The following is an 18134-nucleotide window of genomic DNA, read 5'->3' as shown; positions in this document are numbered from 1 at the left end:
TTGCGAGTGTGCTGTGAGTTTTTTATGTTAGAAAATCACTTTAAAATTCAACATTTCCTTCAACAAGTTAGGATTATTAAAGTAAAATATAATTCTGAAAATATGTGCTTTTATTTTGGTTTTTACATGCAATGGGAGATATATATCATAAGAAATAGATATTTGGGGTGCAAACTTGCAAATGTGGAAAGACATTCTATTGGTTTCCATGGTGATTAATGCATATTTAGAATTTTGATCCAGAACTGCCACTGCTTTCACCTTGTTACATATCCCCCCATGTTTATTTTGGAAATCATTCAGTAAACTGGAAACTGGAGGATTGACAAGGGATTCAAACATCTTAGATTAAACGATCTGGACAAATTTCAAACATTATCCACTAAAGCTATTTTATAATTCAGTCACTGTGGCCTAAAATTTGGTTTACCTCCTTAGTAACGACACCTTAGTTAATAACCCCAAACATTGATTGAATGAGTGGCAGGGGGAGTATATGATTTTATTTCTTAAAAATTACTGGTTGCAAGTTATATTTTGACTGGGTATCCCTGCAATATTGTGAAACGCTTACAGTAATATTTGTGGTCTATTCACTAAACAGTGAGTTGCGGTGGCTTATAAACCAAATAAAAGTATGGATAGAACAGCCACATTCAAAATAATCTCCATTTTAGAAAATTAAGCTGGAGAAATTAACTCTTTAGTAAATCGGAGGATAGTTTTTATTTTTTCACCAACAGTTCTACTTCCTATAAATAATATTGCATAATAATTCAACCAATAATATTTGTAATTATATCAAAAGAGGAAACAACTCAAATGTCATTTGTTTTAATTTATTAGCGCATCGAATGTAGAGAACCCTATGTGATAGCCTAGCAGAAAATATTCACTGCTTTTGCATTATTTTAACATATGAATAAAATAAATATTTCTGATTGAAATCATTTACCAGGCTAAAGTGCTTCTTTCACTTAACATTAATCCATTCATTGATATTGGTGAAATAGTGTTGTAAAGCCAGTCTCTTGAAAGGATTACTTTGATTAAGCATTAGAAGTAAAGTGTTTGTTTCAAAAGGCATCCATTCATGAAAAAAGACAAGCACATGAATATTAAATGTGGAGGCGTAAGTAAGGTATCTTCATGAACTTTAAGAGAACTTCCCAAATATCACAAGTAGCTACTAGCTATCGCCAGCAAAATAGCAATTTTGATTTAATATGCACTGCCAACCTGTGCAACAGACTTAAAATACACACATCTTATTTTTTCTTCAATTTGTGTGCTTGTCTTTTTTTTAATGAGAAATTGACTTATTTAACACAGTGAAGATCTGTCTAAATATTGATAAGCAAAAGAATTCCTGATGATTTCATAAATTGTGTCTAGTCGTTTATTGCTCTATCGGTCATTAAAAAATAGGGGATGTCCAAAATGTCAGAATCGTTTATGCCAGAGAGCTGTTATGTTGAATGAACATACACTTATGTCTATGCCAAACAGTTGGCTGGTGGAATTAAGAGAATCACTGCAGTACAGCCTGAGTTCAGAGCTTTGAGTATGAAGGGGTTAAGTTTTTAATGTAAAAGTACCAGAATTGAGAAATGGCTACATTATATAAAACCTTCTATAAATTTTCTCCTAAGGGATTGTGTTCAGCAACACTTCACACATCTATTTCCCCAGCATACTTATTATTTCATGTTGCCCACAGAAGCAATTCAAGCACTGCAGAAAAGAGCTCATTAAATATGATACCATAAAAACTATGATGTCTTAGTATTCCTATCATTTAGCAGGTTCATCAACACATTTCACAGAACTCTATTCAGCGAGAACAGGGAAACATGTATATGCTTTGAAAAATCCAGTATATCCATCCTGGCTTTACAAATCACTATACATTCTAAATACTGCATTACAAGTAATGTCTATGTCTTATAGTATTCAGTTAAAGGCTATACACCATGCGCGTTCTCTGCAGTAAAGCTAGCTCCATTCACATATTTTCAGTTTGTTCACACTATGTTCTCTGTTATCTATAGTCATAACAACATTCAGTCTTTAATGTTATAGTGTCTGTTTATCTGCAGTCTATAATGCATTCATTTGATATGATATGTCTATAAAATGCTCATCTAAAACATAATATGACGTTTTACATCTTTTTTATTACTGAGACACCTCTAAGATATATACAAAAAAGAAATAAGGAACTTTGTTTTTTAAATAGACCGTTCACTAGATATCACTCTGTTGATGGAAACACCTGCATTGCTAGGTAAGTGCAATATATTAAAAAATATACTCACAGGCATTTGTCACTGAAAAACTGTTGGATGAATCTAAGTGATCGACATGATGAAAGAGCTGGAAGGGCCTCTCTGTGTTATTTTGGTTTGTGTTGTGCAGTTGTACTGCAAATAAAAATGCACTATGTTCCTGAATTGTATTTCTCATGAAAAGTCCACCTATAAAACACATACAATGAAAGAAAAATATTTAGCTAGTGAGGAAAGAGACACAATATCTTTTAATTAGGATATATTTATTTTAAAATAGTGAATACACATTTATGTAGCAAAGAGTCACAAATATACATTAAAATCTAGCTATAAATCTATGTATATCTACAAACATACAAAAACACTTAGAGACACATAGACACACACATAGGCACTCACAGACACACACACGCACACACACACACACACAAGCACCCACTCACAGGAACACTCAGACACACACACACACACAAACACACACACTCTAACACACACATAGGCATACATACACACATTTCTGTGTGTGTATAAGCCTACATAAATGGAAATGTTTTCATAGATTCATGCATGCATACATGCATACACACAAACACACAAACACATATATGGACACACTGTGGAACTTATTAAATGCAGAGATACTATTTAAAACACAATTTATTTAATCTGAAAAAAGACTGAAATCTAAACAACCCTTAGTCTGTCTCACAGTCTAAAAGTACATTGCAGTCTTCTTCAGCAGCTAAAGTGTTAGTCTTGCCCCAGCATTGCCCGGCTATTACAATGGACTGCTTTCTGTCTTTTATACAATTTGCTTACTCCAGTCCTTCTGCAAGCCCCCATCAAGAATAACAAGAACTAACCTATTCAGCAATGTACGAGATCTGGCTGAATGAAATGTTTTGGTTTGTGTGTGTGTGTGTGTCTGTGTGTGTGTTTTACATACTGCTGATCTATGTCCTTAGATGAAAGGAACTTACTGTGTTCTCTGGAGTTAATGCAGTAAAGAAGATTTAGAGAATAAATTTGCTAAGCATTGCTACACACAAGTCTAGTAACTTTTCTGCAGTGTACAAAAACAAATAAAGATAGGTTTGCTTGGCATCCATCAGTTTAAATCCACGACTAACCATGCTGTGATTAAAGATGGTTTTATAAATTCCATAGCATTAAATACAATTTATATATAGGGTGAACTGTATGCAGTGTGTTGTTTTTCAAGCACTTAGAAAACCAAAATAATACACTGGAGTTTGGAATACAGTAACTGGGTGCAATTCTCCTGAATAAAAAAAAAATAAGAGTTAAAGCTTGCAATCTGGAGTCTGGTACTTTTAAAATTGCAGTGTGTAAAGTTAGGGAATGTCTACCCCAACCCTTAAAATATCAGCTAACCTATCCATACTGCAGAGTACATTCAAGCTGCCACACGTTTCTAACATACATGACAGCGTTCTATACAAAGAATCAGAGTACATAATGCAGAATTAGCACTCTGTAGGTTTTAAGTCTATATTTTTGTAAGGATCAGCCACTTACCTATATTGATAGTATTAGGGAATCCTCCAACACATTCGCCTGCAAGGCTCACCATAATAAGGAAGACAGTTTGTATCTCATTTTGCCCCATTTTCACAGCCTTGCAAATTCAATTTCTAAAACGAAACTGACACAGCCTGGGCTGAAGTCAACGATTTCTCCCCTTCGTCTCTTCTTACAGCACCCTGGACAGCTCCATTGGCTTGCAAGCTGCAGATCAGAGCAATGCAGCCCTTTCTCACACTACAGACAATCAGAGACTTTTTTTCTCTCCCAAAGATGGTGGTGGATAGAAAAAGGGAGGAAAAAAAAAAGATCAGATGAATAAGGCTTTTGCAATTGGACCAGTAGGGGGGTTATTGATCAAACTTGATCTGACGTTGAGTTAAAGCAGCATCCTTCAGCTCAGCTTCACTGCAGCCCCTGAGAAGACTGCAAAGCACAAGCTCTGCATTTGTCTACACGAAGATGCAATCAATAGAAGCACACCAGCCTCACGTGGATCAGAGGCTAACTCCTTCAATGCTGAAAAGAAAAAGCAAGGAGACAGCCTGGGAATGAGCACTGTTAAACTGGTTCGCCCCCCTGGCCCTCTCCAATTATGGCCATGCTGGCCCAGCAGGTAGCCCAAACAAAAGAACAAAGGGCTGCAGCCTGGGCAATAACATAGATGACAGCTTTGCAAAAAAGAGGGGATGAATCAGGACAAGTGGATTAAGATAATATGAAGATCAATAAAGCAAGGCAAGCAAATTGACTCATTCATTTTACTTTTTTTTTTGCTTTGCCTTAGTTACAAATTTTTATGAAAAGATCCCAGGGAGCTAGACAGTGTGCCCTGTCTGTAACAACTAGTGAGGAGGCACACACATGACATAGCACATACATCTTTTTGTAAGTCTGGATTCTACACCACTGAGGGACATGTTCTACCTCTTCATTTTGTTTTATTTTCTTCTCCTCCTTGTCTACCTCCCCCCTAAGTTCCTTGTTCTTTTAGTGGCCCTGCAGGACCCCATTTTTATATTCTAGCTTGCTATTCACTTACCAGTTTCCTATTTATTAGTACCTATTTTTCTTAATCTTAGCCTCAAAGAGCTCTCCTATGTATTCTGCTCAGTACCATCCTGCTGACCAGGTCAATACGATATCCATGACAGTATCCTTTCGTGGTCCTATTCCTTCTCTGTGTTTAGCTCACCACCAGCTAATGCCACAATTTTAATACATTTTCAAAGGTAGCCAGTTCTAGCCTCCATACAACCTGTTACTATTAATAATATTCAGTCACAGAGACCCACAATAAACCTCATAATTTTACTTTATTCTTAATATACCTCTTCATCACTTACCCCAGATTTCTTTTAGACCCTGCTGTTTAACACCAACTTGCTGTGCATTTTTTATCTGTCACATTCCACCCTCCCTCTAGGACACCTACCTATAGGTATCATAAATTATGTAGTACAAACATATATAATTGCTTCCTCACTCCATCCTTATGTCCTCTGCTATCAGGATCCAGAATTACAGTGAGAATGCTACAGCAGCTCAGTTCGGTACAACACCAATTCATGGTAGAAATTGCAGATTCACCCCTGCATTGAATGCAAAGGGATCAAAATGCCAACACCTCAGCACAATGACTGCAGGTGGCTAAGAGCAATCACAACACACTAACAAGACAGCTAGTGTCCCCAACACAGGCTTAGACAAGGAGGCTTAAAACACCAAAGCTTTTAAATTTATGGCATTATGCGTAAAAGCCAAAATTTAGGATGGTCCAACATGAGAAAACAATTACATAGTGTGTATGTTGTAGGTACATACTAATACCATATCTAAAATATGCACAGAAATACAGAGAAAAATATGGCACATTTCAAAAATTGTGTCCCCCCCTTTATTTTTACTGCAGTTTGTACAATTTATAAAGCATGTGTTAACCTGTGCATTAACCTCGCGTTAGGTTTTAACCATTTGGAAGTTATTAGGTATTAGAGATTGGTGTTTTTTCATGCTTCAGATGGCATTATGTAAATTGATCTCTTTACTATTCAATAGCGTCAACTGAATCATAAAAAAACAATCTTTGACTTCTAATAACATCAAACAACTATTTATTTTAGATATCTAACACAAGCTAAATACGGTTTTAAATAGTCCATAAAATATCATGAAAAATAAAGGTTTCACTTAAATAACAGAAATGTGAAAATCTATATCAAGACGAGTGAACCAAATAATGATAACAAAATGTTCCTGGTGTAGGTAAATATATGACATTTTAAAACAGAAGGGTTGGTATAGCGCCTGAGATGTCTTTTTTGAGATATATGTAACAACAAGAAGAGAGATAACAGAAACTGATAATGTAGCAGGTTACAAATTCTTGATAGAGTAAAGATAGGGGCAAAGGGCACTCACACTAAAAGGGAGCTTAGACTCAGCTCCAACTTGAACACCTGGGCGGAATGATCCATGCCTTGGTTTTGTACAAGCTCTGCAGATAGTCCTTATAGTGGATAGTGGTAGTGGATATTCTAGTAGGAGAAAAATAAAAAATATATAGTGCAGTATGTCAAGCTAATTGGCAGGAGTAGGTGAATTAAAAAGTGTACACTCACTTATTATGGAGCTTGATTAACGTCTCCAAGAGTTTAGCGTGAAGTGGTGTGATTCCCACTCAAGGATTCAGGTGTTGTGTAAAAGTGTACACACCTTTGATAAAGCCAGTTCATGGTGAAGCACATTAAGTGTATTTATATATTGTTTGATTCACTGATTTTTGTGTGTGTCACTTCCTGGTTTCCTCAAGATGCCAGGTTCCGGGCCCGCCTCCTGATGACTTATCACGTGACGTGTTTTGCCCCACCTCCTGTGCTTTGGCCTTCCTCAGACAATGTCATGGTATTTCCCACCTTCTTATTAATATGTTTACTCCAACCATTTAAGTCTTGATTGGTTAAAAATTCGTAATGGGGGTGAGTGTCACGGTAATATACCCCAACACGCAGGAATAGTTCACAGTCAAGAGACAAGAAACAGAGTTCGTCTTACCGGACCTTAGAATGGCCGGACTAGGACGAGAGAAAGACAGAGTCAGAACAAGCCGAGGTCAAGGGAACTGAGAGACAGCGTAACGTAGAACAAGCCGAGGACTGGTACACAGAGGACAAAACAGCGGATAAGCAAGCAAGGATAAGGAGAGAGCGGAGTCAGGAACAAAGCCAAGGTCAAGCACCAAAAAACCAACTGAACGATACAAGCACTAAAGGGAACTGGACAGAAACCACGATAGGGCAAAGAGCAAGGGAAACAGGTGAGTATAAATACCCTTAAGGTTCACTTTGATTGGCCCCTGTCATATCCACGCCCCCAAAACGTGAGTGTATGGGGAATGTGGCCTGACAGGGGCCAATGGGAGACTGATTCTAATTTAGTCTCCCACTGTCCCTTTAAGAGCGCGCCCGAGACGCGCGGCGCGCTCTTAGTGTCGGGCGGGACATGTGACCGCTTCTCGCGGTCACTGCCCTCCTGACTGATCCCATTGTTGGCTGAGCCGCGCGCGGCTCGAAGGGAGGACCCCGGCCGGCCCCTGGAGAGGGTAAGTACCGCTACAGTACCCCCCCCTGAAGACACGCCCACCGGGCGGGGAGGAGCAGGCCTGGCAGGAAAACGAGCGTGGAAAGAACGCACAAGGCGAGGAGCGTGAACAGCGTCAGCGGAAATCCAACTGCGTTCCTCAGGCCCATAGCCCTTCCAATGTACCAGATATTGGAGGCGACCCCGAAGCAAGCGAGAGTCAATAACAGCTGCCACCTCAAACTCCTCATGGCCCTCCACCGAAACCGGAGGAGGAGGAGGGACATGCCGAGTAAAACGGTTGCACAGGAGGGGTTTTAACAAGGAGGTATGAAACACGTTAGGAATGCGTAAATTTTTTGGAAGATCCAATGCATACGAGACAGGATTAACCACATGCAAGATACGAAAAGGGCCAATAAAACGAGGGGCCAACTTCATAGAAGGCACACGAAGACGAATATTGCGAGTAGAAAGCCAAACCCGGTCTCCCACAGCATAGGATGGAGCCGCCCTGCGATGCTTGTCAGCGTGAATCTTCTGGCGAGCAGCTGAGGCCACCAAAGAACACTGAACCTGCTCCCAAGTATTACGTAGACTAGCCAAATGTTCGTCCAGAGCTGGCATGCCCTGTAAGGAGAATGCAGCTGGAAGAACCACGGGATGCCGGCCATAAACAACGTAAAAAGGGCTGTTACCGGAGGATTCATGAGCAGCATTATTACAAGCAAACTCAGCCCAAGGAAGCAGGTCAGCCCAATTGTTCTGATGGTGGGACACGAAACAGCGAAGATACTGCTCCAGAGATTGGTTGGCACGTTCAGCAGCTCCATTAGACTGGGGGTGGTAGGCTGAAGAAAACGAGAGGGAGATACCCATCTCTGCACAAAACGCTCTCCAGAATCTGGAAATAAACTGGCTACCCCTATCGGACACGATCGAAGTGGGAATACCATGCAACCGAAACACCTCCCCGGCAAAGATAGAGGCAAGTTCCTTGGATGATGGCAATTTGAGAAGAGACACAAAATGAGCCATCTTAGAAAAACGATCCACAATCATCAGGATGACAGTTTTACCATTAGAGGGAGGTAATTCAACAATAAAATCCATGGATATATTGGACCATGGCCTCTCGGGTATGGGCAGCGGATGCAACAACCCACAAGGAACTCTGTGGGAGGACTTCATACTGGCACAAGTGCTACAGGCATTAACGTAATCGGTGACGTCCTTGCGCAAGGAAGCCCACCAGAAATATCTAGAAACTGCTGAGGCTGTCTTAGAAATACCAGGGTGTCCAGCAGTTCTAGTGTCATGATATAATGACAAGATGTCTCGTCTCTCTGGTATATCAACGAATAGCTTATCAGCAGGCCTCTCCTCAGGAGCCAAGTTTTGTTTAGCCTGAATAGTTTGTAATAGAGAAGACGAAATAGAAAGAACAGTAGTCGCTATTATTCTGTCAGGCGGAATGACAGGGGTAACATCGACCTCGAGTTTGTCAGTAGTTTCGAATTGTCTGGACAGAGCGTCAGCTTTAGTATTACGATCACCCGGTCTGTAAGTGATTATGTAATTAAAACGAGACAAAAAGAGAGACCACCTGGCCTGCCTAGAAGACAATCTTTTTGCTTCACTAAGGTATGAGAGGTTTTTGTGATCCGTTAAAATGAGGATAGGATCCCTGGTACCTCTAGCAGATGTCTCCACTCCTTGAGCGCCAAAATGATAGCAAGGAGTTCACGATTGCCTACATCATAATTCCTCTCTGCTTTGGACATCTGTCTGGAAAAGAAGCCACAAGGGTGTAACGGCTTTTCAGGTGAATCTCTTTGAGACAAGATAGCACCTACCCCTATCTCAGAAGCATCAACCTCAAGAATAAAGGGCAGTGAAGGGACAGGATGCTGTAAAACAGGAGCAGAGGCAAATGTAGCTTTCAAGAATTCAAAGGCCTCGAGTGCTTCTGGTTTCCAGACACGAGTATTACCATCCTTCTTGGTCATTCTGGTTATAGGCGCTACAATGGCAGAAAATCCTTTAATAAAACGCCTATAATAATTAGAGAACCCCAGAAAACGCTGAATGGCTTTCAAACCCTGGGGCAGAGGCCATTCCACAATGGCAGACAGTTTCTTGGGATCCATACGAAAACCCTTGGCAGAGATTATATAACCCAAGAATTGGACTTCAGATTGATCAAATGAACATTTTTCGAGTTTGCAATAGAGACCGTTAACCAGAAGAGTTCTCAACACTAATTTAACATGCATGTGATGAGTCTGTAAATCATTAGAATAAATTAATATGTCGTCCAAGTATACTATAACGAATGTATGTATAAATTGACGTAGGACATCATTAATAAATTCTTGAAAAACTGCTGGGGCGTTACAAAGACCAAAGGGCATCACAGTGTACTCGTAGTGGCCACTCCTAGTATTGAAAGCAGTCTTCCACTCGTGATCCTTTTTGATACGTATGAGGTTGTAAGCACCCCTAAGGTCCAATTTAGTAAAAACTGTGGCCTGTTTAAGCCTATCAAAAAGTTCAGTGATCAAAGGTATGGGGTACGCATTTTTGACGGTGATTTTATTAAGGCCCCTATAGTCAATACAAGGCCTTAATTCGCCATCTTTCTTAGACACAAAGAAGAACCCAGCCCCTGCCGGGGAAGAGGATCTTCTTATAAATCCCTTCTCTAGAGATTCCTTAATATATTCCTCCATAACCAGATTCTCCTGAGGAGATAAAGGATATATTCTCCCTTTGGGAGGCATCGTACCAGGTAATAAATCAATTGCACAATCGTAAGGCCTGTGAGGTGGCAATCTTTCAGCCTCCCTTTTATCAAAAACAGATTTAAGAGACAGGTACTGAGAGGGTATGGCCGTAGGCACGGGAGGAATATGAGTAGAATTCAAAGGGGTGACTTTAACAACACAAGACTCTTGGCAAGAATCACTCCAAGAAACTACTTGTCCTGACTCCCAATCAATGGTGGGATTATGAGTACGTAACCAAGGATACCCTAACACGAGGTGAGAGGAAGGAGAAGTAATGATCTGAAACCGAATGGTCTCAGAGTGTAACACCCCTGTAGACATATGTAGGGGAACAGTCTCATGTGTGATAATTGGAGAGCATAATGGTCTACCATCTATGGCCTCAACGGCCAAGGGTGTCTCCTTCTCTCTGGTGGGTATGTTATTCTCCTTGACAAAACTGGAATCGATAAAGTTTTCGGCCGCTCCGGAATCAACCAGGGCTAGTATATTCCCTGCTATGCAGTCACTATCAAGGTGCAGGGAAACAGGAAGAAGTAACTTATTAAGAGGCAAATGTGAGGACTGTGATGTCACACCCAAGGCCAGTCCTCTATACGGTCTTAGGTGCGATAGTTTCCCGGACGCACGGGACATTCTTGTCTCATATGACCCCTCCTACCACAATAAAGACAAAGTCCCTCCTTTCTCCTATAAAGCTTTTCAGCGTCAGTAAGTTTAGCAACCCCTAACTGCATAGGTTCCTCCTCAGAACCCTTAGATCTCTCGGGAATCTCAGCTCTAGGGGAGTTAAAGGGAACAAAATGTCTATTTCTGGACCTGGTATATAACCTGTCACGGATCCTGTTATCTATATCGATAAGATAGTCAATCAGGTCCTCCAGGGGTACAGGGAGGTCCTTAGCTGCTACCTCATCTAAGATAGTATCAGACAGACCTTCCATAAAGGCAGTAGTAAGGCCATTATTAGTCCAATCTACCTGTGAGGCAAGGGTCCGGAACTGAATAGCATAATCAGCTACAGATTTAGATCCTTGCTTTATTCTCATTAATGCCCTGGCGGCATTTTTTGACCTTTTAGTCGTGTCAAATGTTCTACGGAACGCTGTGAGGAAGCTATTGAAGTCGTGTACCATAGGCCCATTAGCCTCCCAAATAGGATTTGCCCATTCTAGTGCCTTATCCGTAAGCTGGTGCATAAGAAAACCCACCTTAGATCTGTCAGTGGGAAATGAACGTGGGTACATTTCGAAGTGGAATTCCACTTGATTAAGGAATCCCCTACATGTCTTAGCGTCCCCTCCATACCTAGGTGGCGGGGTTAGATGTGCAGAAGCATTAGACATATTAGCTGTGTCCGGTATAGGGTTTACAGGAGGCGTAGGTACAGGTACCGGAACAGATCTGGATAACAGTGTCTGGATGGCTTGAGCCATTTGATCCATACGGTGATCCTGTTCTGCGAATCTAGCCTCATGAGTGGCCATCTGTTGACCTAAACCTGCGGGGTCCATGGCCCTATCGTAATGTCACGGTAATATACCCCAACACGCAGGAATAGTTCACAGTCAAGAGACAAGAAACAGAGTTCGTCTTACCGGACCTTAGAATGGCCGGACTAGGACGAGAGAAAGACAGAGTCAGAACAAGCCGAGGTCAAGGGAACTGAGAGACAGCGTAACGTAGAACAAGCCGAGGACTGGTACACAGAGGACAAAACAGCGGATAAGCAAGCAAGGATAAGGAGAGAGCGGAGTCAGGAACAAAGCCAAGGTCAAGCACCAAAAAACCAACTGAACGATACAAGCACTAAAGGGAACTGGACAGAAACCACGATAGGGCAAAGAGCAAGGGAAACAGGTGAGTATAAATACCCTTAAGGTTCACTTTGATTGGCCCCTGTCATATCCACGCCCCCAAAACGTGAGTGTATGGGGAATGTGGCCTGACAGGGGCCAATGGGAGACTGATTCTAATTTAGTCTCCCACTGTCCCTTTAAGAGCGCGCCCGAGACGCGCGGCGCGCTCTTAGTGTCGGGCGGGACATGTGACCGCTTCTCGCGGTCACTGCCCTCCTGACTGATCCCATCGTTGGCTGAGCCGCGCGCGGCTCGAAGGGAGGACCCCGGCCGGCCCCTGGAGAGGGTAAGTACCGCTACAGTGAGGGAAGCTTATAGCAGTAACAGTCATTTAAAGCTCATAGGGAATCCTGCTAGTAGTCTATTGTAAGCCTGTTTTTGCTGTATATAATACATTAAAAGTACATATCTTTTAATGATCATTGTAATCTATACAGTACCTTATAAAAACAAAGACAGGAATGTATATAAAAACATACATTATCGGGAGCGGGGCCTGACTTCAATGGAGGATAGACGTGTCTCGGACAAGCTCCTCCATACTCTCACTAAAAAAGGCTTTTAACAGCCCGATTGCCCTAGACAGGGGCAGCACCAAGCGAGGTATAGGCTGCCTGACCCAGATGAGATGTGGCGAGGTGGTCGGCGGCTCCCTGAAAATCCGCAAGCCCCGTCGAGGCAAACGCGGCCTACTACATGCCGGGCAGAGACAGCGGCCACAATACGGAACCAGCGTTGTACACAAAGTCACCCCTCTATGCAGGTATCCCGTTACCCCCCCCTGGGACCGGCGGGGGTGATCCCGGTCCATACTTGAAAGGCGATCCAAACCGGGCAGGTCAGCAAGCTGAAGCCACAAGCTTAAGACAGGTCGACCGAGGCCTAGCCAAAATGGCGGCGGCCACGCGGCACCCAAGCCCCGACGCCAATGATATCCTCATCCGGCTGGATCAGCACTTTCAAGACTTCTGGACAAAACTTGAGTGTATGATGTACCAACAAACCCCATCACAGCCCTGTACTCACCCACACAGTGGCCTGCAACAGCCCGCAACTCCAGGGGCTCCCACAAGGCGGCGGATCGGGGGACGCACCTCCCCAAAGCACAGAAAAGCGAGACCACAGCCACGGAGGCGCTTAACCCATCGACCCCGCCGGGAATCCACAGGAATGCGTCCACGTGGACAAAAGACATCCAGGAGACACAGTATCTCAGCAGCGAAGGGCCCCCATGCAAAGCCCAGGCCCTGAGGATGGACCAGAACGCACCAGCAACCACCAACTACATGGTATCAGTCGCAGGACAAACCACTGGCAGCCCAACATGAACCGTCCCCACAAGGAAGCTCACAGCCCAGCAGGGGTATAGGCTGAATGACCACCTGACTATGCTGACACACGAGGCTGGCTGCCCGGACAAACCACCCCACCATTACCAACGATGCATGACTGAGTTGCTTATTTCTTAGGTTATCAGTTTCTGTCCTTAGGGCATACCGATGTTGTATATAATCTTATTAATTCAGTTTATAACGCCCACACCAGTGTCGGGCTGCACTAGTTATTCCAAAACCATGTCGCCAAGACACAGTTGTGTTACCAGTCATTTGAATTTAAGCATACATATATATATAAGAATGTGCATACTCACGTGCCAATATCTAACCCTTTCGTCACTCTTGCACCACGCTGTTGTGGCATATGTTGAAGCGAATTTATTATCTTTTCTTAGACTAGCCTGGGATAGCAGGGGGGACCCCACTAGATGTTTATCAACTAAATACTGCCTGCACCCACATGTTATATAGCTCAAACCCAAGTATGTTGTATTTCTACTATCAAACGTGTACTAACCTATTATCAGTCTAGCTAACATAACCCCACGTAACAATGTCTGAAAAGCTTAGCCTAGACCTTTAACTCTAGCCTACTGAATACTTAACTATCATAAAAAAGAAAATGTGCATTGTATATGAAGCCACTCTGTTGTTGTTCAATGTTTACTGCTTTGATTGCACTAGCTATCGTGGCAGTGCAAATCTACTTGTTAACTCATGCACAACCTAAATAAAGAATTAAAAAAAAAAAACATACATTATCATGGTAAGAACAATGTAATAAAAGAGGGATTACCTTCAAAACATCACTTAATAAAGATCTTAACAAGTAAGCTCTACAAATTATCCCTATATATGTTAAAACAAATTATCAGGATGCATACATATCCATGTATAGCTGCATTAAGTTGTAGTGCTTATATTATCTCAATAAAAGAGAAAAAAGGGGAATATCTACTAAACTAAAATATTAAAAGAACCAAAAAAATGCTTGTTAAAAGTGTGGTATCTATGTTAAAAACAGATTGTCAGGACACATACATATCCATGTGTTTCTACATTAATTAGTATTCCTATATTGCCTCAATAAAAGAAGAAGAGAGAAAGGGGATTATCTACTAAACCAAAATAATGAAAATAACAGAGAATGCTTCTTGGAAGTATATCTGGTGGTCTAATATAGAACAAATGTAAAAAATAATCCAGTATATATGAAGATATTGCTATAATCACATATTAGCCAAATAAAAACTCAGATACATGTTTAAATAGACACTGTGGACAACAATATATAAATATGGCACGTCTAGAAGGGGAGAATAGTGGCTGGGGAATGTATTGCTCATGTATTAAACAGATATAAGGTAAGGGGATAATTGGTAATATAAATACATAAAATATATATATATATAAAATACAGTACTCAGGCACCCTCAAGCAAAAATGAATAAAATCTTAAAGTAAAAAAATGAGAATGTTTAAAACCTGTTAATACATAATGATACTGGTAAAAAAAAATATAGATCATAAAATATCTATTTGTTAAAAATTACATAATTCGAAGTCCCCATTTAGGCCCCTGGGGAATATCGATTTTAATTTTAATCTCATCTCTTGTTGAGACAGCTTTTTTTTATCAAAATCACCACCTCTCCATTCTTTCTCTACTGTTTCAATGCCTATAAATCCTAATAAATTAGGATTTCCTTGATGGACTCTGTTAAAATGGGATAAAAGAAGGTGTTCCTTGAAACCTTTTCAATATTTCTAACATGTTCCTCAATACGGACATGTACCTGTCTAGTTGTTTTCCCCAAGTATTGCAATTTACAGGGACATGTTAGAACATATATGCAGTTTATTGTATGGCATGTAATGAGTTGTTTTATCTTTTAATTTTTACCTGTGGAACCACTTGTACATTCTTTAATTACACCTTTGCGTGTTGATGTGCTCCTACAAGCTAAACAATACCCACATTTAAAAAACCCTGTATCGTTATTTAAAAAAATATTTTTAATATTCCCCTCTGTTTTAAAACCACTCTTGACTATATGGGACTAAATACTTGGGGTTCCTCTATACACTATTTTTGGGGTCTCTTGAACGATATCTTGTAATATTGGGCCTTCCAATAAAATATGCCAATATTTTTTGATAATATTTAAAAAAATTATTCCATTCCAAGAATAATTTAAAATCAACATGGCCCCATCTGAATCTTTTTGTTTTGTTACTACCTCTTCTATATTTCTTTCTTCCTTCTTTTTCAGTAAATTGGCCCTATCTGTAGTGTACACTTCCTTCTATGCTTTCTCAATTATTTTTGTAGAATGGTCCTTTTCCTCAAAATCTTAAAAAAGTTTAAGAGTGCTTGCGTCTCAAATTTCTCCAATCTAGAACAATTCCTTCTGATTCTTAAAAATTGTCCTCTTGGGATATTGTTCAGCAATGGACCATAGTGACAACTGTCCAAAAAAAAATTAAGCTGTTAACGTCTACAGCCCTAAAAAAAGTGTTCGTGTGGATCTTTTCTTCTGTTATGTATATATTGAGATCCAAAAAATGGACTTTGATGCCACTATGGTCTACTGTAAGCTTGATACCCCAAGAGTTGGAATTGAGATGAGGAATAAACAAAATAAAATCCTCCCTTGGTCCTCTCCAAATCCAAAACAAGTCATCAATATAACGGCGATAGGCAACTAGGTTCTGCACCCAGCTATGTCCTCCATATATGTAGGACTCCTCCCAATATGCCATAAATAAATTAGCATAGCTGGGTGCAAACCTAGTACCCATCGCCGTTCCGAATATCTGTAGATAAAAAGAGACTTTGAAAAAAAATATTCTTTAAAATTAAATCAATCCCCCCTTAAAATAAAAGATATATGGGCTTCAGACAATTCCGACAATTGGAGAAAAAACGATATAGCTTCAATCCCTATGTAGTGTTTAATGATGGAGTAAAGGGAGGAGACATTAGCTGTAACTAAAATGTCTCCCTTTCTCCACTGCACCTCTTCAAGTATCCGTAAAATATGTCGTTGTCTCGCAAATAAGCTTTAGTCTCTTTAACCAGAGACTGGAGAAACTGATTTATGTATTCAGATACCGGGGCAGATAAGGAACCAATTCCTGAAAATATCCTGAAATAATTGGTCTTCCAGATGGTTTTGTCTCATGTTTGTGTATCTTTGGCAGAAAATAGTAAACTGGTATCCTTGCATGTAAGACCAATAAGTAGTCATGCTCACTTTTTGTATTACTCCTGATCTCAGGCCATTTTCTAAATATTCTGCAAAGATTACTTTAATTTCATTGGTAGGGTCTCCTTTCAAGGTTTTGTAAGTCACTCCATCTGTCAGTTGTCTCAAGGACTCCTCAATAAGTATTCCTTGTCCGTGACTATTATAGTAACTTATTACTATTATTACTATTATAGTAAATATTGTTACTATATACCACCTGTGCCTATTTCATTGAGCAAACCTAATTTTTCTCTACTGCATGTGAGTAGGTTTTCATTTATTTAGGTTCTATTTCTCTTTATTTATATTTGTGGATAGAGATTCAGATCACCTGTATCCTTGAGTGGGAATCATACCACTTAACGCTATTTCCTTGGAGCCATTACTCAGGCTCCATAATATATGAGTGTCCACTTTCATATTCACCTATTCCTGTCAATTAGCTCAAAATACTTTACTATATATATAATTTTTTTATTCCATATATCTACAAGAACATCCACTACCATGAGGACTAACTGCAGAGCTTCTACTACACAATATCTCAAGGTGTTCAAGTTGGAGCTGAGTCTAAGTTCTATAATAGTGTGAGTACACATTTTACCTATCTTTACTCAATCAAGAATTTCTAACCTGCTACACTATCGGTTCCTGTTATATTTTCTCTTGTCATTACTTATATCTCCAAAAGGACATTTCAGGTGCTGCGCCAACCCTTCTGTTTTATCCTACCTTTTAGCAGTATTTAATGAGTGCTGAATTCCCTCTGTTTTTACCTATATGACATTTTAAGCTCAATCCATTGCTTAGTTGAAGCTGAACCCACTTCATGTTTGGCCAATCATTTTCTTTGTACTTTACTGATTTAGTTTGTGATTATATGTATTATCCTTTTTATTGGCTTTATGACAAGAGAACAATGGTTAGGAAGCCTCAAAATGCACACAAGAACAGTGCAATAATTTTTTGTATTTTTTTTTTGCTAAGAGTAATGGAGATGGTAAAATGTGCATTACAGGAAAATAATGCTAATGCAGGAATTATGGAGACATCAAAATAAACCTAAAATAAAATTGAATGTTAAATAAATATGTTTTAATAACTCCAAGAAGACATGGATTTATCTGTATTCCAGTACTGAGATTGGAGGCTATTCATCAGCAACTTCACATTTTCTGAGCTCATCCTGATGGATGATATTGGTCCAAGCCAATGCTTTGCACAGAGCACCATTTCTGTCTCCTCAATTCCTTTCCTGCAATATTAAAATATGGCTGATAAAAATAGTGCCAGCTGCTGCCCAGAACTTACCTCCCACTAATATTTGCCTTTTAGGACATGGATGATCTGAGATTAGGGCACTGCATAGCGTCAGTCAATCTCTTCATTATGGAGAATGAATACTCCTCTAATGTGTTCTCTGCTTGAGTTAATGAAAGCACAACATTTGCTTATGACTTGACCAGCTGATGGCTCATTCTCC

At 40.3% G+C, this 18134-nt stretch overlaps 1 protein-coding gene across 4 annotated transcripts in view; it reads right to left on the bottom strand.

The window, feature by feature from the left end:
• The window catches only part of GRIA3 (glutamate ionotropic receptor AMPA type subunit 3), a 306497-nt gene extending 302124 nt beyond the window's left edge, over positions 1–4373 (bottom strand). For 2 of the 4 annotated variants that reach the window (XM_063432104.1, XM_063432105.1), the window contains exons 1-2: positions 3831–4373; positions 2319–2477 (exon numbers count right to left, since the gene is read on the bottom strand). In XM_063432104.1, coding sequence (XP_063288174.1) covers positions 2319–2477; positions 3831–3921 — 250 coding nt within the window. In that variant the 5' untranslated portion in view covers positions 3922–4373. The remainder of the gene's footprint in view (positions 1–2318; positions 2478–3830) is intronic. The other 2 variants (XM_063432102.1, XM_063432103.1) reach the window with 1 other exon arrangement.
• Between the last annotated feature and the right edge of the window lie 13761 nt (positions 4374–18134).

Source organism: Pelobates fuscus, chromosome 9, assembly GCF_036172605.1.
Source record: "Pelobates fuscus isolate aPelFus1 chromosome 9, aPelFus1.pri, whole genome shotgun sequence".
NCBI lineage: Eukaryota > Metazoa > Chordata > Amphibia > Anura > Pelobatidae > Pelobates > Pelobates fuscus.
Note: the sequence above shows the minus strand (reverse complement) of the source record. Positions and strands in the feature narration are given on the sequence as shown.